The sequence below is a fragment of the Anguilla rostrata genome, chromosome 6 (assembly GCF_018555375.3).
Source record: "Anguilla rostrata isolate EN2019 chromosome 6, ASM1855537v3, whole genome shotgun sequence".
In the NCBI taxonomy this organism is placed as follows: Eukaryota; Metazoa; Chordata; class Actinopteri; order Anguilliformes; family Anguillidae; genus Anguilla; species Anguilla rostrata.
This window is the reverse complement of record NC_057938.1, coordinates 21614215-21634994: the sequence shown is the minus strand read 5'-3', so window position 1 is coordinate 21634994 and position 20780 is coordinate 21614215. Positions and strand designations below refer to the sequence as shown.

Genomic DNA, 20780 nt, shown 5'->3' with positions numbered 1-20780 from the left:
AGAAGAGAGAGAGCAATGGGGTGAGAGATGGAACAAACAGCATTGATTTGCAAATGCACACATTTTTCTTCTATATTGTTTAAAAGGGTCCACTTAATTCAGCATCAATTAAATCCAACTTCAAGATTTTCTTTGTTTCAGTTCAGAGATAAGCTCAGATGAGCTTGATTCAGTGGAAATATCTGGGAACAAGTACCATTTCACTATGTCCTTTGAACCTCTGGCATAGTTTGTTATGGTAATTGCCATAATACGAAGCAGAATTAGTATTATATAATTTTTTTCCCCACTGTGTCTGTAATAGTTTCCTGCAAGCACAAAATCTTAAAATTTTATGGGGCTTAATTTGTGCCCAAATTAAAAAAATATTTATAATGAGTTCTAGCCAAAGCAAGTAAGCAGGTGCATCTAAATAATATACGGTATATTAGGACTAGATATGTTTTAAAGCCTTCAGAGCAGTGTTCACATTCTCATTGCAAGCCACAACGTCGGTGGTCCGAATCCAGTCATGTGGCCTTTGTCACATGTCACTCCCTCTCTCTCGCTTCCATTCCTCCTATCTCTATGCACTGTGCTGTCCAATAAAGCTGGAAAGCCCTGAAAATATATCTTAAAGTGCTGACAGACCTTCATGTTGGTGTGTTCTACTGTGTTGTACATTGGCATTATAATACCAAAATGTGTCCAGTTTGTTGCTAAAATTTTAACCAGCAAAATAAAATGACTGAAATTGACTGGAGTAACTGCTACTTGTTTGGCATACCATTGTGGTTGTGGTACAGTGCATTGAAAGTTTCAAACTGTGTCCCTAGCCTACTGTGGAAGCTTTTGAAACAAGATGCAGCCATCAGGCTATTCACCAGCTTTTATCTCAGATTACTGTGGATTTGTTTATCCGCTGAGTCATTATTGTAAGAAGAAAAAAACTTCTGGATATTCTGATATTTTAAGCAGACCCCATTTGAGATTGGCTCTGAAAGACTGGAACCATAGCAAGAGATGTTCAATCACTGCACACCAACAGGGGGCTTATATTACCATTAACAGGCCTGTTTTACATGCACAAACAAGCTGTGGCAGATTTTACCACTGTTTTACAACTACCGCATCATAAACATGCCCTTTTTATACTGCTGCTGTTGTTGCAGCGTTCGGAAGGAGAGCCAGGCCGCACACAGTTAACCGTGGCCTTATACCTTGTAACTGGCCAGGACTGGACAGGCCTCAGACAGAACTCTCCCGTTGCTCCTGGCCTGTAATCGACCAGCTATTATCATGGCTCCACTCTCCGCTTGCCACGTCGTGGGACCGTTTTCAGACATGCCAAATGTCCTCATTTTGATTCCTGAAATTACAAAACCCACAAACCAAAGGAGCAGGTTAAAGAATTAGATCACCATTTAATGTTTTCTTGTCATTAATTTGGCAGTCGCTAGTTACGTTGCAGGAATAAAGTTTTTATTTTTGCTTTAAGATGGAAGCTGTTTTCAGATGAAGCTGCTAACAAGTCTATTGCCTCACTATTTTTTCCACAACTTATTTTTTTTTTCCACAGAATGATTGTCTGTGGAAACTGTGGGTTTTTTAGACAAACATTTATAATTCACCGGTTTTGAAACTGTGATAAACATTTTTGTATTATTTATTTATTGTATACAGCGTCCACCATAAAAATTCCAGAAGTGATGACAAAATGTGATGGCGTTTGACACAGTTTAGGAAATAGTTCAAAAGCAATCAAAGTTTGGGAGGTTTTCAGAGAGTCATAAACTTAAATTCAGATCCTATACAGTGCTGTGACAAAGTATTTTCTCCCTTCCACATTTCCTCTATTATTGAATATTTGTCATAGTGAATGGTTTCTGATTTTCAGATCTTTTAAAAACATTTCATTTATTTAATGAAAAAAGTTATAACATGATATGGGTGCGTCAAAAGTGGAAATGTTTGGATGATATTGGTCCCATTATGTCTGGCATAAAGCAAATGCAGCATTGCAAAGGTCAGAACATCACACCAATGGTCAAACATGGTGTATTATTATTAAATAATAATTTAAAAATGTTTTGTGTTTACACAGGTACCGTTTGTCTAATATTACATTTTGTTTAAAGACCTGAAACCATTCAGGATGACAGATATACAATAATAGTGGAAATCCATCTATTATCCATACCCAAGTATCCTGGTCAGGGTAACGGGGGCGTGGGGGCAGAAGCCTATCTCAGCATGCATTGGGTGACAGGCAGAAATACACCCTGGACAGGACACCGATCTATTGCAGGGCACGCACACCATTCACTCACAATTACTCTCCAATTAGCCTACCTGCATGTCTTTGGACTGTAGGAGGAAACCGGTGTACCCGGAGGAAACCCACGCCAACGCAGGGAGAACATGTAAACTCCACACAGAAAAAAATTGAACCCAGGACCTTCTTGCAGAGAGGTGACAGTGCTAAACACTGCACCACTGTACCAACCTAGAGGAAATCAGGAAAGGGGCAAATACTTTTTCACCCCACTGTGAGTTACTTAACGTCACTGGTAATTAGCAGATGCTGTTATCCAGACTGGCCTACCATGTAAACACAAGCGTAAAGATCAAAGATCAAAGTACCATGATTCCCTAGAGGGGGACAGTATATTCCCAAGAGAGACAGCAAGTGCAGACTCGATTGACAACTTTCCCGTTATTGTCTACTCACTGCCATTGTCTGTCATTATTCTTTTTAGCTCTAATATCATGACTAGTATTCTGGACGAATTTAAAATTTTTTTGCAAAAAGCTGTGTGCAGAGCATGGACTATGCTTTGAAAAGAACAGAAAAATGTGATTATGCACTGGAGTGTCTCGAGGTAATTCTCTCCAGCAGCAGTTTTGTAGTCTTAACAAAGCAAACTCAAGGACAGTGTTCTGCAGTACTGAGATTGCATGAAGACCTGAACCCCCCTTACGTCTATATCTGTTTCATGTTAAATTTTATGGGAATAAGGTTTTTCCCTGAATGTTTTCTTTTCTTTCTTTTAACAACATTTTCATAGCGTGAGCAATTTGGCTCTTTTCATTAAGCGAGGGAGGTAGAGGGGAGGAAAACAGGAAATCCGAAAAACCTTTGTATTCTCTTCAGCTACCTTTTTGGAAGAGGTCAGAGCACTTGAAAAAAAGCATACGGCAGAAATCCCACCAGTTCCCAGATGTACGGGGGGGGGGGGGGGGAGGACCACCAGGCCACTGTCATTCTGAGGGATTCCAAATATCTTCAAAATGCTGGGGAACGACAGGTTAAACTATATGAAAGACACTGGCCGAAAGGGCACAAATTCATGAATACATTTGTTTAGAAAAGAATGTATATATACATAAAGTGCAGTCAGCTTTAATTTCAGGGTTTAATTTGAGGAATTACAGACCTTTTTATACATAGTTACATGGTCCTCCCATTTTAGGGGGAGCAAAAGTAATTGACAAATTAATGCAATTGTCATCATATTTAGTATTTGGTTGAAAATCCTTTGAATCGGATGGCTGCCACCCATAGACATCACCAGACACTAGGTATCTTCCCTGGTGATGCTCTGCCAGGCCTGTGGTGCAGCCATCTTCAATTCAAGACAAATTTTATCCCCATTGGCGAATGAAGTTACAAAATTTGATCAGTGCACTGGAATGTTAACCTTTATGGAAATCAGTCATGGAGAAATTTTGTGAAAGGCACAACCCGCAATTTCTTCGTAGTTTAAAGAGAAACATTTGACTCTGACTGAATTTGGCTCCACATTTCCATGGCATATTCAGAGGTAGTATACGATACTACCCCAGGACATTTTCACACCTCATCAAATGGCCTACTCTGACTCTGTATAAAGAAAACTGAAGTGAAATTGGCCTTCCAGTCACAGAAGTAAGTGTGTCAGAATTCATAGGGTAGGTATTTACATTTGGAACAGTAAAATTATTGATGACTGGAGGCAACTGGCCTAATACCATCAGAGGTAGGGTAATTGGCTTGTGTACCAGTACGGTATGTTAATCCCTCCCAATGGCCCACAAGCTATCAGGTGAGTCAGTCAGAGATGAACCAGTTGGTGGTGGCTCTTTCCTGTAGTACTGTGTGACTTGTTGTCTAAAATATTCAGATGCGTGAAAGAAAAAGCATCAGAGAAGTGCAAAAGGTGCAATAAGGGAATACGGTGCAGTGAGGGAGAATATGAAAATGTGGGTATTGGATATTCATTAGTAGATATTTGATTAATTTGGTGTCAAGTGTTCATCTTTTGACAGTTTGCATTTTGAAGTTTGCCAGGATGTCTGGTTGACTCCACAAAGTGATTTGGCTTTCAGTTTCTATTTCAGAATTTGAGGCTTGAGATTTAATGAATTGGGACTGGGAGTACACATATTTCTAACATAACCACTCTTGTATCTCAATGTAATCACACCAAATACAATGTGACATAAACAGCAACACCTTTTTCGCTTCCGTGAGTCAGTCAGCCAAATACTATTAAAAGTGTTATTCTGTCAGCTGTGATTGCCTCTGTCATGGGAGCGAGTTTGGCTGGTTTAAATTTATCTGGATTCAGAACCAGCAACTGTACTCACAAATTATCTCTACAATGCACCCCAGTCTGTATTGGTTATCAAATTTGACTTAAATTGTCAACATAAGAATAAAAAAACTGAAGAACCTTTGGAGAATTCAGATGGAACTATGCCACTTGGTTAAGCTACATACAAATTATGTCAGGATTGTTGCTTATTGCACAGTTATTGTAAAGCACTTATAATAACTTTAAAAAATGTTTTATTATAACACTCAACACTCAACACTCAAGAACTCCATGCCCTGTTACATTTTCCTATTTAATAGTAGGCTGATTAAAGTAATCCATTATTAATGTTTCTCTAGAACACAGTGTTGTGTTGCCATACAAAGCCACACAGTAAAATTCTTAGTGTCACATTAATTCAAAACAGAGTCGAGTTTAAATGAGTCCAATAAGGGCCAATTGCACCACATTAGAGTTAAAAGCACGGTATCAGAGTTAATTTCACACTGAAGTCTTTTCTATGCTGTGGCATATAAATCTCACATTAAGGCCCTCTCTATTTTCCCCCCAGTAATCTAATCCAGATATCATCGCCAGGAGATAGAAGGTCACATACTGGAACTTCCAGCTTATCTCCATTTATTTTACATAGAGTTCCACCCCCACCTCTTTTAAGTCCTATCCCTCCTGATAAATGCAAACCATTCTACTCTGTACTCATCCCCACCCCATGAACCAATACCACTGTAATGACAGCATGCAGTACATCATAGCCCTCATTACTCATGAGCTAGCTCCCATTTTTTTTCCGCTTGAAGAATTTAAGCAAATGCTCCTCAAAGTACAGAACCACCCTTAAAACGATTCTGCACTCGATGACCTTTGTAATGTTTTTACTGCTGTTGTTTTGATATTACTATTTTACAACAGACAGCCGAGGATGTGAAAGTAAACTGTTTTAGAATAGAACAGAGCAATAAAAGGTCATGATATTAGAATCAGTGTAAAATTCTGGGGAGCAACCATGCTTTCACCTTATGGGTCAAAAATCATTATACAGTCCACTTATTCATGCTGGTACAGACTAAAATATGATCTGAATTCAGAGACATACATATTTAATTGATTCAGATGATTATCATGATGATGAGGCTAACGCTGACCTACAAGCTTTACGATGGCAAAGACCCCGTCTGTAATGTAACATAACAAAGTTAGGCCTTGTAGGCCTTGTAGGACAAATGTGATATATTTTAACATGCAAAATCGTGGTTAAAGGTATATCAGTAATGCAAACATTCATATAACTTATTTTGTTTTTTACAATAGCTTTGTACTAATCACTACTAATGTATTAATGTTCTATGTTTAGTGAGGTACCTTGTTGAGCATTTCTGTGTATTGCTGTGTTTTGTATATTGTTGCACTTGTATGTGATGAGCTATTGTGTTGAATAGTTTTTCTGTCTGCCTAGGGGCTGCAGATGTAAATTTGCTCAATAGTTAACTCTGGCCCAGCTGATATATAAGCTGTATATTGTCCTTGTCAAATAAAAAAACTCATAAAACATGAATGAAATAAACATAGAAAATGTATGTGTATCACCATATTCCTTGTATTGGCTAGCTTAAACAACATAAAAAAGTTTGATCTGCAAAAATGCTTATTCTGATTTCAATGTAAATTTGAAAGACTGTTGTGATTGTAGACGGCCTCACTTTAAACAGTAAAAAAAAAAAGAAAAAAAGCTAGACATACTTGCTGGTGCAAGACTCTCACCACACCTTAAACTCTGCGTTAATGGCAGGGTGAGAGAAGCCCAGCTTTGATGCAGTTCACACCATGTGACTCACCGGTTATTGACTGGACCATAAAGGATGTGTCGTATATCTTGTCTAAGCCCAGATGTCCAGACAATTTGTTCCGGCCTCTGGTGCAATCAGTTACAGAGGGGTGAGAGGCTGAGTGTGTGTGTGTGTGTGGGTGGGTGGATGGGTGGGAGCAGGGCTGTATTTTATGGTGGTTATATACAGAAGGAGCTACACAGTTTGGCACAGTGTTTAAGGAGTTGACTCGAAACCAGCAGGCACTGCTGATGTACCCCTTAAGTACAGTACTTAATTTGAATTGCTTCAGTAAATATCCAGCTATATAAATGCCTACGATTTTTTTTGCACTATAAGCAACCGTAGATAAGATTTTCTTTAAAGAGTTAGTGTACCACCCTTCCAGCTTTCAATGAACTATGCAAAATCATATGAACGTTATTCTGCAGCATTTCTGGTGAGGGGGACCTGTCTGCATTTGTTTCCCAATTTCCTCTTAATTTGGAATTTCCAAATCTGTGCGTTTGTATGCATTTATTCAACTGCCTCTGTCACTTGCTGAGAGCACAAATAAGAACAAACTGTCCCCGAAAACATGCAGTGTCAATCCACTGCTTCTTTTCACTCCACTGTCTTCCAGTCTAACCTGCTCAAATGATGGGCTCTGTTCTGCCGCCCAGCAGCACCTGCTTATCTTTAAAATTCAGACATTCATGTGGTTCTCTGTCAACCCAGAAATGAGCTTTTAGTAATTAGTGAAAAAATATTTCCTGTTTTGGTTTATTGGCTTTTAAATAAATGACACATAATTGTGATATTGTTATATTCTTGTATCCATTCTTCAATCTTAAGGGCAAAACAAGTCGATTGAACCCCCCCTTTTAGGAAAGAAATTAAACTATGATCTTGTAGTAAGGTGGGAGAATGCTGCCCCACCCTATTCTTTCCTTCCACTTACGTCAATTATAGAGGAGTGCCTCTGTGGTCACAGATTGAATCAAAGCTGTGAATCTCGGAGTCTGTGAAAATCCAATTTGTTTTTCTCATCCGAGTGACGGAAGTGGACTTCTCCTTTAACCCCTAAGAGCCGGCCTCTTTCAATCCAGTCGATTAGTTCTCAGAGCATTGTGTCAGATTGGGACTGACCAAAAAGCGCAACCGTGGTTACTAAGGCTACACCCCCCAAAAGCATCCCCCACCCCCCCCTCCCGGTCCATTCAAGCCAATTAACTCTGCCCTCTCCACCAATGTCACTCCATTTCAATCGCTGACTTCTGTCACTCTCTCCAGAGAGTGCTGGATCATACGGCCCAGGGTCAGCACATACGTGACAAAGGCAGGGATGAGTCACCCGCAATTACCACATTCTGCTCTCTCGCTCCTTTCAGAATGAAAGACCCGCCGGAGAGGACGAATTGGACGAGCAGTTAACCCTCTGATACTGTAAACTGTTTCACAGTTTATTTCAGGGGTCCATGAATTTGTGTGTGCACCTGTTTTTTGTTTTGAAAGTGTCTCTAATTTGACTGTGCCCTGACTTATAAAGGCATTTTGGGTGCCTGTAATATTCTGTAGTCTGTAATATTGTAGACGCAGGCTGCGATGTCTCATAGGAAATACTTACCACTGAAGATGATAATAAATGTAATTTGAAAACATATAATGATCAGGTAATATATATTTACAACCTATGGCTGCATACCGTCACTGTACAAACTGTTTTGGAGGTGAAGTGTATTTTTTTGCCTTAAACCACAAACCTGCTGATGTTTCTGTTCAAATACCGACCATTGTAAAGCCAGCAGGTAATGGGACACTAATGTAAGTATATGAAATAGCCTTCATCACGCACAAAAATTGTCTGAGCCAATTAAAAACATACACTAAAACGTAACATAAAAACTCCACATTATATTTCTGACTAGATGTCGTGGGGACCGAACAAGTGGATTTCAGTTTAGCAGCGCAAGTACAGTATGTTGTATAGCGGCAATGTTACCACGTCCCAGTAACATCGTACTAGACATTGTGTGACTTCACAATTGCATTTTCAATTTCTTTACCACAGTTATATGGTAAATGGTACTGAATAACTGTTCAGATTTCACTTGCTGACTTTAACCTACTAGTTAGGTAACGTATATAGAATGCATAACCTAAACCTAAACAAAAGCACCATATAGCATATAAAATGTTTATATAGCACAATGTGTGGACAAAATAATCTAAAACGGCATTCATTCACTGGTATGTTGGCACAACCTACCATTGTAACAATCAGCTGACGTCATCTGTGGAATGTTGCTTGGATGTCAGAAAATGATATTCATTTACTGGGATATTGCAGCAACCTACCATTGTAATGTTCAGGCAATTTCAGTAGTTAAACATCACCTGGATGACAGAAAATGACATTACTATATTGGGAGGTTGCAGCAACCTGGCATTGTAATGTTCAGGCATCATCAGTTGTGGAACGTGCCTGTTTGTTCAAATTTGTTTAATTTGTTGTTCATCATCTGTATTTTAATCCAGTTATAAGAACTTTCCCTAAAGTCTGAAGTCCAGTGTATTTGGTTATCATCATCGCTACCACCATGACTAACAGTCTGAAGTAACACAACACCTTCAGACGTGACAACATCCTGACAGTAAATACCCTTTCATCAGAACTTGTGTGTCACTACCTGGATGAGAGGACCAGCATTGTCAGCTGGGTGTGAAATTCTTCCACAGTATTCCATTAGGTGAAGAAAGAAAGAAAGAGAGAGAGAGAGAAAGAGAGAGAGAGAGAGAAAGAGAGAGAGAACTGAAGCGGGTAAAAGGGAAGAAACGGAAGGCAGACAGAAAGGCAGAGACTTGCCTGTCTGCTAGCAGTCTCGCATTAGCTACAAGGGCAAGACTCTTCTCTGTGAGTATATATAATTGTAGGCCCAACATAATAATAGACAAGCAATCAAGAGACAGACCTGACATGATGGCTGACGAAGAGAGGAAGAGATCAGGCTTGCCAGAGATGAATTGCAGTCTGGTGGGACTCACAGAAAGACTGCTTCTATATCTCTCTTTACGTGTCATGAGCTGGACTCTAGAGAACAGCTGGCCAAGAATAAAACCATGTATAAATCATTTGAGGGTTATACACATGGATAGATGGTTCTTGGGTAAAATGTCTGCCTGGAAACCACTTTCCAAGGCAAATCTGCAATGTAAACACATTCATTTGGAAAGTCTACCATAGCATAATTTATTTATTTAACGGAAACTCTTTTTCAAAGCAACTCACACAACATACATTTTTACATTTTGCTATTCATTTGTACAGTTTGGTGTTTACTGAAGAAATGGTTAAGCACTTTCCTCAGGGCAACAGAGCCAGTGCTACACATGGGATTTAAACCTGCAACCTCAAAGTTACAAGAGCAGTTCCATAGCCATTTTGACAAACTACCACCCACTTGGTTGTACATGCAATATTTCAAATTGATGGGGTAAATTGCTATTTGCTGTCACACAGTACCTCCTCCAGGCATTATATTTCCTGTGAAAGTGTATGTTCCTTGACATGCTTTCCAGCCACATCAAATATGATTCTAAACTGCATCCATTTTAATTAGAAGCCTCGGTGCTCTGAGAATGTGTCAGTGGAGCTTTAATTCGTACATACATAAATTAAGTTTGGGTTGGAGGGCAATGCCAACTTATATCAGACAAAAATGTAATTTTTCTGTGCATGCGGTGTTTGTATGGGGGGGGGGGGTTGCTAGTAGCAATGAAACTAGTTATATGTTGTTCATGCTTTAACTATAATGGATCTGAGAAAACAACAGACTTGTTTAATGATTAAGGCCTCCACAACAACAATTCACAGGAAATACAGAAGTGGTTGTTTTAAAGGAAGTGTGACCCCTGAAAGTGATGATTCCCCATCCCCCTTCTCTCTTTGATTCATTGATAATTACTTCTGGAATGTGTGAGTAGTGACAAAAAACACAGACATTTGTTTCTACACCGTTGTGACAACATTGGATGGGTGTTATGTGAAGCTCATTTAGTACCAGATGGGCACAGAGAGCTTCTCTCTAGCTGCTAAAAGAATGGCAGTGCGTGCTTGGCAGAATCAACGCTGCAGAATGCATCCAACACAAAGAGGAAACATGCTTCTGTATTGCTGTGTCACTATGCTCCAATGTTGAAGCAAAAAGTGGCTCCCAGCTCACATTGCCGGTAACAATGCATTTACCATCCCTGCACTCTTTTTTTTCATTTAGTGATTGTTACATTCCTTTAATTTATGCTTTATTATTAGTTTAGATTATCATTTAGATTAAATATTTCCCCTTTGCCACGATGACTCAGTCAAGAGACATAAATGCATCAGCTGCAACAGATACAAAGCAAAATAAATTGAAATAAAACAGAAAACACAACAGAGATATTCATACAGGTATAGAAAAACATGGTAAATAGATTGACATTACTCTTTATGATGGTTAATCACATAAAGCGAGTGGAGTGTCTTTGGATTTCTTCCTTCCACCCTGATGGGTTACTGAAACTTCCTCTAGTTAAAGATGATTTTCAGTACAATCCTGTCATTATGTTGCTGTAAAAATAAGACAGTCAAAAAGATAGTTTTTTCAGTTTTGAGAACACAAAGTATTGCGGGATATACCTACCTATGATTTCTTAGTTTGTTTGGTTTATTCTTCCTCATCATTTCTTTAGATGATGCATATTGTCATACAAACTTTCTACATTAGCACTGGAAATAAAGGAATTACAAAACATTTTGTTCTACAACTAATTAAATTGATTAAAGCAGGGATACCTTGGAATTAAGGGGGATACATTCAGGAAGTTAAAGAAGAGTGAATCGTTTGTTTCACTCATGTTTCTCTCTATTTCATTCAGGAAGTTCAGGTAATTAATGTAAATTCATTTAAAGGCCCATACTGGTATTTTAAACGTTAAAGCTAATTTACTACAAATGTTCTACTTTACATTGCTGCAAACCAATTTGCAACAGCTTTTTAGATTCTTGAATTTGTTTTTTTCTAACCATGTGACCAGGTGTTTACCATTCTGGCAGCCACTGGTTTCCTTTGATTTCCATGTGGTATGAAAATCAACTTGCAGAGATTTGAAAGTTGCTTGAGACTGGTAATCCATAATCGTGAAAGTGATGCCTGAATTATTTTTTGTCAGTTACATCATCATTGCATAATAATGCATTTTAAAGTGCATATTGATATAAAAACTAGCCTGGCTAGCTTCTGAGTAGTGAAGTCATGTAAAACAAAATTCCAATGTGAAACTGCGTTGTTACGGAACAGAATAAATTCTCACTCTGAAGTACTCTTTGAATTTGGTGGTGAATCTAGGCTGCAACAATCTGACAATGGGAGACATACATCATGCATACACACAGTATACATTATCCTCTATTAAGCATGCAGACATGGTGAAGAGGTATAGTTACTTTTCAACCAAACATTAGAATGGACGTGTCTTGTCATCAAAGTGACTTTGACTGTGGCGTGATTGTTGGGGCCAGACATGGTGGTTTTGAGCATCTCAGAAACAGCTGCCCTCCTGGGATGTTCACACACTACAGTCTCCAGCGTTTACAAAGAATGGTGTACTAAACCAAAAACATCCAATGAGCAGCAGTTTTGTGGGGAAAAAAACACCTTGTCAATGGGAAAAGTCAACGGAGAATGGGTACTCATTCTAACTAACAAAAAAGCATAACAGCTGTTTACAACAGTGGTGTGCAGAAGAGCATCTCCAAATGTACGATGTGTTCAACCTTGAAGTAAGCGGAAGACCATGCCGGGTTATGCTCCTGTCAGCGAAGAAAAAAAAGATGAGGCTACAGTGGGTGCACCAAAGCTGGATGAGTGAAAATTGTAATGAAAATGCAAATGGTAGGATCAGAATTTGGCATAAACAACATTAATTCATGTAACCATCCTGCCTTGTGTCAATGATGTCAGCTGCTGGTGGTGTAATGGTGTTGGGAATGTTATCTTGACACACATTAGGCCCCTTAATACCAACTGAACATGATTTGAATGCCACAGCATACCTAAGCATTGATGGTGACCATGCACATCTCTTTATGGCCACAGTCTTCCATTTTTTTTAATGGATACTTCCGGCAGGATAAACCACCATGTCACAAACCACAGATCATCTCAAGCTGGTTCCACAAGCATGACAGTGACTTCAGTTTGCTCCAATGGCCTGCATAGTCCCCAGATCTCAATAAAGCTGCTTCTTCAGAGAGTAGCTTTGGAATGAGGTAGAACAGGAGGTTTGCAGCATGAATGTGTGGCCAAAAAATGTGGAGGAACTGTGTGATGCTATTAAGTCAGCATGGACCCACATTCCTAAGGAAAGTTTCTGGCACCTTCCTGAATCCATGCTGCAAAGACTTCAGGCTGTTTTGGAGGCAAAAAGGGTTCCTACCCGATACTAGAGAGGTGTGCCTAAGAAAGTGGTCACTGAGTGTACATTCACTTGACATCCTACAAAACATACACACACACACACACTCACACACACACATGCACACACACACACAGTATTATACTCTGTTATATATTTGCTGACATTACACATATTGTCATGAAATTGTCCCTTATGACCTACATGTCCCTCTTTTGAGATGGCTGATGGAATAAAGTTTCCCCTGGTTCTGTTTTTGCTGAACTTCAGCATAGTATCTCCTGCCAAAGAGCAGGAGTTCAGTAAATTGTGTGAGGCTACGTTTCGGGTCACTGACCATCCATTCAGCCCGTGCAAGAGAGCCTTGGACCCATGGAGCCACTCAGAATCCCCAATCTTTTCCACCTGAAGTACTTATATTTGTTCTGCGTGCAATATCAACTGACAATTTGGAAGCATACACTAAATAGGATGGGTGTTATCCAAGCACTGTGACAGACTGATAGATATTTAGCCCATTTGCCAAAGACTGTCTCATAGACAGATTTATTGTTTCACACTACTGCTATGATTATTTTTTTTTGCCTATGAAATATATCTGGATAGAACAATAATTGCCTGCCAACTACTGTCACTCCTAGTAGGCTTAGAAAAACACAGAGCTTCCTTGCCTCCATTGAGCAACTCAAAGTTTTGCGTTAGCGTTTCAAGGATAGATGCTTTGGCTTTGGCAGACAAGCCTCTCAAGCAGGAATCCCGTGAGTCTCCTAATCAGCTCAGCACTGAAATCTCGCTGTGGTCGAAAACGCAGATACAGGCTTGACTTTTTCCAATCAGACATTGCAGGGGCATTAATCATGCTTCACTCCCACATCTTTCTGAAGTACAATTTCAGATTGTGATATGTATTACAGAATTATTCTTTTTTTATCACTTACAGAAGTATGATCATTACTTTTTCAAAGATTACAGCAAAATGTATTTTTCATGTGTGGCTGAAGTAGAGGTGTAGGAATCTAGAAAAATGTCTGAGACCAGTATCCATGGCAACTTAGAAATATTGCCATTGATCAGCCTTGTAGGTGGTAAAAATAAAATTCTGTGCCTAGAGTGTAGACGTACTACTTCCCAGTACTGATGGTATCTTTTAATAACAACACTCGAGGCTAGTGAGCACAGCGGTGTTGTTGTAGAACATTTCCCCTTCTTGAATACTGTGGAAATTAATTTTGCATTTGACAGCAAAGCGTCCCTCCCACTTTGTTACGCCTCATTCCCAGTAATTGGAAATAACCAAAATGATGCGGAGACAACTTGTACCTGAGATTAAACCAGCGCCTGTGTTGACCTTTGTACTCAGGACACCCCTCCTGAAATTCCTGCTCTTCAGCTGTCTGTGTTTTTATTTTAGTTTGAGCCCTGAAAAAGTTTCATTGTCTTCACTGTTAACTTTTACCATAATTAATGTCAATTGGTACATGGGAGTTGTTAATTTTTGGAGGGATTTGCTTGTACATTAAGGCCGTATAATGAAACTTGAGCAATACAAGTCATTCTTGCAGGGGTCCAGGTAGAAAGGTCTGCATCAGAGAAAGCATCCAAACATTGCAGGGAAACAAACAGGGAAACAAACATGAGAAACAAGGGCAAATCCCTGTTAAGAACTTCACAGATACCTTAAAGGCATTTATGCTAATTGGTGCAGCATATGCAGGGAGTTCATAATATAGTAAACAAATCATTATAATTATTCACCATTTTAATAAGTGAGAAATATTAACAAATACACACAAACGTGAAAAATATTGTCTCTTCATTTTGCGCAGCTATTTTACATACCATGTGACACAGTGAGGCCAATTCAGCTGTTTTTTAAAATGATTTTGTTGATCTTTAGACATGAAATTCCCTGACTGGTTCCTCCGAGGTCAATATATGTTTATATGTGAAAGTATATGTGAAATGCGTTGACATTATACTGGTAAACATATCACTATATATTAAAAACACATTTAGGCGTTTATACATATTTTCCAAACCATTTTATGTCATGCGTGTTTTCATGTGAGCAATGTAATTTACATTTTATTTATTTACAGTATATTTTGTTTTGGTACAAGGTGTCTACTTCACTTTTTTAGGTAGCAGAGCAGAATAAAGAGGGGATGAAAAATGTCTATATGGCAATAAAATGTCAACCACTTTACTCATTCTGTTTCTAATGCAGACCAGGTGTGGGGCACTTTTTAGAGCACTCCATAGACCTACAAAAAGAAAAGAATTCACAATAAATGCTTGAGTCTAACTTGAAAAGCATAGTCTGACAATAGGCAAAAAAGGAAGAAAAACTGTAGAGGATGAGAAAGTGCATTTTCTTTTGTGTCCTGCTGCTAATCACGGTGCAAATCCATGTCAAACCTAACCCAACTACTACGTTAAAATGCAGCTTCAAATCGACCAGGGCTATATAGGATAGGGTGACCAATGTTTTATTCAGTAGGAATTTCCATTCATGCAAACAGAACCCTTGAGGGCTGGTTTTTACCCAACCAATAGTTATGGTTTAACATACTTCAGCAAACATTCCAGGCCAGGGTTTCTTCAATATGAATCTCAATCCCTATTTTAAAGCTTTCCTCACATCTGTTGAACATTTCATGAAAAACATCCAGTGAAACACTTTCAAAATCCACTTGAAAAGGGATCCTGTTCCCTCCATGGCTGTTCCCTCAAAGAATAACAAGCAAGCAGACAATTAACATTGGGATTTAGTGCAAGAATTAATACAGAACCATCGGTTGCTTGGCTCTCTTAGATAGGGCGGTGGTATTCGTTTGTGGAGCTTTGTCCTTTGTTAAATTATGAACTTTAACAGTTACATTTTGTATGTCTCTAAAACAACAATACGCCGACAAATTTAACCAATGCCATATTTGGATACACGATCGTATTTTCCCATTAGCAGGACTTATGTTTTTGACATTTATGTATTTAAAAAATAATGCATGTACTTATATTTCACCAAAGTAGCCTTACTGAGTGCATTTAAGATTTAAGGGTGGGTGTAAATTTCTTTAGTGGTCCGACAGAACTCTACTAATGGCTAAGTTTCAGAATATATGGCGATGAATCGGCTACTATTGCCCTCAATTTACGACCGTGTCTCATTCTGACACATCTGTCTGCTTGCCCAAGGCAATACGGGTGTGGGGGGGAGTCATGTCTGTGACCAGTAAGGCCAGGTAGCTGTGAGCCGCAGGACAACCCCGGTGTGGTGAAAACAACACATGGGAAAACGGGAAGCGACTGAGACGCATGCCCTATACACTCTTCGGGAATTATTTAGCCCCCTAAACCAATATCTAAACCCGACTATGGTCACAATAATTCTGCTCAAAGTTGTATTCCTCGTTAAGTTAGTAATGACTTGAAGGACGAAGTCGCTGACTCATGGACGGAACCGTTCATGTAGTAGTGGAAAAGCGAGTATACCCGCCGACGTTGGACAATACCTATTCAGTAGGCTACATAATAGCCTACTAACCGATCTAAACGCAAGAATGCATTATTAAAAAAAAAAAAAAAAAAAAAAAAAACAACTAAGTGAGCCTTCTTTTCCGGTTTTTCTTACAAGCTAATGTCTTTCAATTTATTGGCATGTGTTTGGAAACAATATGAAATCGTCACTGAAATCCGAGCACAGGGAAACATCATCCTATTTTTAATTAACATCCCGAAGGGGGCGCTATGTGTCCATCGTGACTGGGCTCTTTACCCTATACACGTTTGATCTTAGACCTGCGGAGCTCCAGCACAAGAGTCGCGGGAGTGCGACTATTGGAGGAGGACTGGCAGCTGCCTTAACCGTAACTCCTCCTCCGCTCCCCGAACCTCTCGCTCCAAGTCTTCATTCCAGTACTCAAACGGAGCGAAGCAACAGCCTTGCGGAGGTACACCAAGAATTCGCTCAGGGAATTACAGTGTCCGTAAAAAAAAGGTTTGTTGTATCGCTGGATTAAGACCCTCACGTGCACATTTATGTGGACTACATTATGGTAGGCCTATCTGTACAACAAGAAGAAATAACATTGTAACCGAATCTACAACCTGCGGATTTGCTTTGGAACAATTCAGACGCACCAGACAACACCATTAAGTCCACCCGGCATCAGAACATCAGTGTTTTTTTGTTGCGTGTGGCCAGAGCAAAGAGGGTAACTACCCCGTTGTTACACTCAATGCGAAGCATACGTGGTGTAAGACTTTAGCTCTGTCTTGGTTAGGCGGCATACCCCCTTGTGAGAAGGGTATCAGAGTTTTTCCATTTCATTTTTTCTTTCTTTTTTGTGGAGATAACCCTGGAGCAAGTTTTTCTGGGGACAAGTTAACATTTTTCGGGATTTCACAAAAACTCTCACAGGAACCTGTTTTCATGCCCGAACATACTTTATGACAATGGATTATTTGCTATTTTTATGCAGCGTTTTGCTGCCCGTGGTATTAGCTGTTGAAGGTAAGTGCATACTGTGTTAAAATGTAGTATTTCTGTAGTATATGGGTGTCCTATGTTTTTTTATTTATTTTTTAAATATATTTTTATTTTATGGGAATTGCTTTAAGCTACTGTTCGCCTGCCAATATGTGCTGTTATGTGCCGTTTGACGCGCTTTTCGGATACTGCAGCCTGCTAGACTACACCGAGTTTGATCCAATTTTAGCTACACTATACGAACAATAGCACATTTATCGCGGTAAAATGTAATCCTGTGTCCGAATGTCACATTCGGTGTGATCATCAAGTAGCCTGCGTCTCCCTGTTCAGCTTGGACCTGGACGCTTAAAGTATCCCTCTAGAACCCATAGCGGCAGATAAATCTAATAACGGCCAGGTTTGGCTGTGACACTTCCCAGTTTAGTATAATCAACGAAAGTCCGCGGTTTACTACCACAGAAACGCACTTAGGCTACCAAAGCAAACATTATATTACTTAATTACTACGGCAGTAATTACGACCAGCTATCGAAAAAAAGAAAGAAAGAAAAAAAAAACATTTGAAATGACGTGGAGATCAGGAATTAAATAGCAGTGCGAACAAATGCCTTTATTTATTTATTTATTTATTTATACATACATACATACATAGCCTACATACCTTGGAAGAAACTGATGCTTTTTCTGTTAATCAATCAGTTTATCTGACGACACTCTAAAGCGGAGACTCAGCTAGCTAGTTAACTACTAGAACGTTGACGTTTGCGTTAACAATATTTGTTTTATTAACACCTCCTAGCTCGTCAGCTGTTTCTAATGCTACCTATAAAATACAGGCTCCTGGCTTCTTTGGTAATCATAGCGGGAATGTTAGTTATGAGACATTCTTGGTGTAATATCTACCATAACTTTCTTCGAAATATCTAATACCATGACTAGTTGTGCTTTGTTTCTTGGCTATTTTGATGAAATATGTATTAGGCTATACCAGTTTTTATTTAGTTATGCATACTAAGGCAGCCTATGAAATTCCGCTAGGATCTAATGTAACGGCATTTCTGTATTTAAGCTCTCAAATCTACAAAAAAGCTTCAGCCTGCAAATCATATGGACGGTGTTTGGATACCCAACTCTTTCTGCGTGTACAGAAAACTGTTGTTGGGTAGGCTATTGTATTGTTGTGATCTATAATGATAACACAACACACTATTATTATTATTATTATTATTATTATTATTATTATTATTTTGATACCCATTCGTGGAATTGTACGCATGGAATGTTTTTTTTTTTTTTTCGTGCGCGTAACTAAGTTGCAGGTACTTAGTTCTGACAGACTTTGCCGACTTCAAATGGAGGTTGTTTCAATATTAAGGGTTAAATACAACTAAGCTATTAATCATTCTAATACTAGTGAACAACAACATACTGCAGTATTCTAAAAATAAGACTGATTGCTTGCGAGAATTCAATTAAAATTTACCAGAAAAAACTAATCTTCATGGCAGCCCGCGTACACTAACTTCGCCGATGGCTAGACCTACTTGACCATGCCATGGGGAAACTTCAAAGCCACGGCTTGTTACCATTCTACGATTAAGAAGTAACTCTTGATTTTTAAAACAGATATCTAACTTTGAAAATAATGAAGGTGATCAGAATATCACTTCTCGCCACAATCAGATGCAGTAGGTTAAGCAAACTGGGACTCCCCATTGAGGGATCGTGTTGCGCTAATTTCCTTTGGGTCGACAATAAAGAGTATCTACTTTAACAATGATGGGTATTTAAAAATTTGAATACTCAACAGTTTCGAGGACGTTTGCCATTGAGAAGTTAGCCAGAGTCTAACCAGGTGTAACGATATAGTTTGCAAAAACTCCCTCAGACCTCTGATAATGTAGGGTAATTCACATTTCCATTAACGGCTTTCAGTAATCAAATTTTAATACTATATTTTTTCCCCTATCGTCATTACATACTTAAGTATACAATTACATTAAATAATAGCATTCGCGACGAAATGACCAAGGAAAAGTTTTGGATAACAACTTGAATCTGTCCAGTATTTATCATATTGAGATACTGTGGCTCACTTCTGACAAGAAGTGACAAACCAAGTCTGTCTATAGTAGCCTAGAGCCTATGATACATTTGTATTATACCTGGTCTATTTGTCTAATGTCCTGGTGCTGTCATAATAATAATGCACTTAAATTGCGATATTACCACGTATTCGCTGGAGGTGACACATTAAACGTTAAATAATATTGTATCTATGCAGTCTGCAATCAGTCTAGTATGGTAGAGACGCGGAATTCGAAGTCAGACTGGTTCAGTTTTAAAGTTATGTGATTAATGATCTATTCTATGAAGTCTTGCCATTATTTCTAGTATAACGTACTAAAAGCTCTGTAAGGTCAAATAAAATTAAACTAGTTTCGTCAGCCTGGTTTGTGGCCTGCAGATCTTACATTCATGCCTGATGGCTTTCTTGTTGATTTATTTTCTTTTATTTTTTCTTTTTGAAAAATCTACTGGCTGTAAGTAAAGTGCTGGTGGGCTAAACTAATGGGATAGCTCAATATTTGTGTGCGAAATGTTTAGGGACTGTCAGCTCTCCCACACTCTGGAAATAAGAGCATAAGACTTATTTCAGTTAACTCAAAGATTGGTTAAATATTTTTTTCACGTTGAAAGTAACATTTACAGGAAGCAGGTGTGTTCATGCAATACAGAAGTAAATGTTAACATTATGTCCAGTGAGTCTGATACGCTCTGTGTTACATGTGACACATACACACACATAATTTTTTTCACCTGAGTAGGTCTTGACCAGTTGTAACTTTTTTTTTTGCCGTTTATTGTACTACCCCACTGAGTTCACTAAATTTTTGTCCAACTCTTGAGGTGTAAGAAATGGGAAACGTGAAATGGAATATTTAACTAATCTTGAATTTTATATGTGGCAAAAAAAAAAAAAAAGACAGGAAGGTTAGCTTCATTGTAGAGTTGCTCCTGTGGCCGAAGTGGTTTTCAAGGCCAGGAGCAACACTAGCCCCCATTTGAAATCCACTACATGTTCCGTGAAGGCAGAAAAAAATAAATACATTTAAAAAAAAATTATACAATTCTTTATTTGGCAATTCATCCATTTGTTATTTTTATTTTCAGTTCATTTTAATTACTTGATCTCAAGTTAATCTTAAGTTAATCACAAGAACTGAACTGTTTTTTTTTGCCATTTTATTATGCCTAAGTGCTCTTAATTGGTTCCCAAGACTCTTCAACAGGTCAGAAACAAAAACATTTTGAAGGATGTTTTTTTTCGTAGCAGATTCTGCGATCCACTGTCTCTGTCTGGGATTTTTTTTTTAAACTCCCTTCTCCATTCCTTTGTAATCTCAAAACCTTGAGTGATTCACTGGCAAGTCTTTATGTATTTATGTTTTT

The 20780-nt window shown here is 38.7% G+C and overlaps 1 protein-coding gene across 8 annotated transcripts in view; it reads left to right on the top strand.

Annotated features, from left to right (window-relative positions):
• The window catches only part of LOC135256816 (ephrin type-B receptor 3-like), a 170108-nt gene that overhangs the window by 83866 nt on the left and 65462 nt on the right, over positions 1-20780 (top strand). The window contains exon 1 of one of the 8 annotated variants that reach the window (XM_064338987.1): positions 16632-17348. The exons of 1 other annotated variant lie outside the window; for it this stretch is intronic. In XM_064338987.1, the coding sequence (XP_064195057.1) occupies positions 17285-17348 (64 nt within the window). In that variant the 5' untranslated portion in view covers positions 16632-17284. Of the gene's footprint in view, positions 1-16631; positions 17349-20780 lie in introns of those variants that run through there. 6 more of the 8 variants (XM_064338988.1, XM_064338989.1, XM_064338982.1 and 3 more) reach the window with 6 other exon arrangements.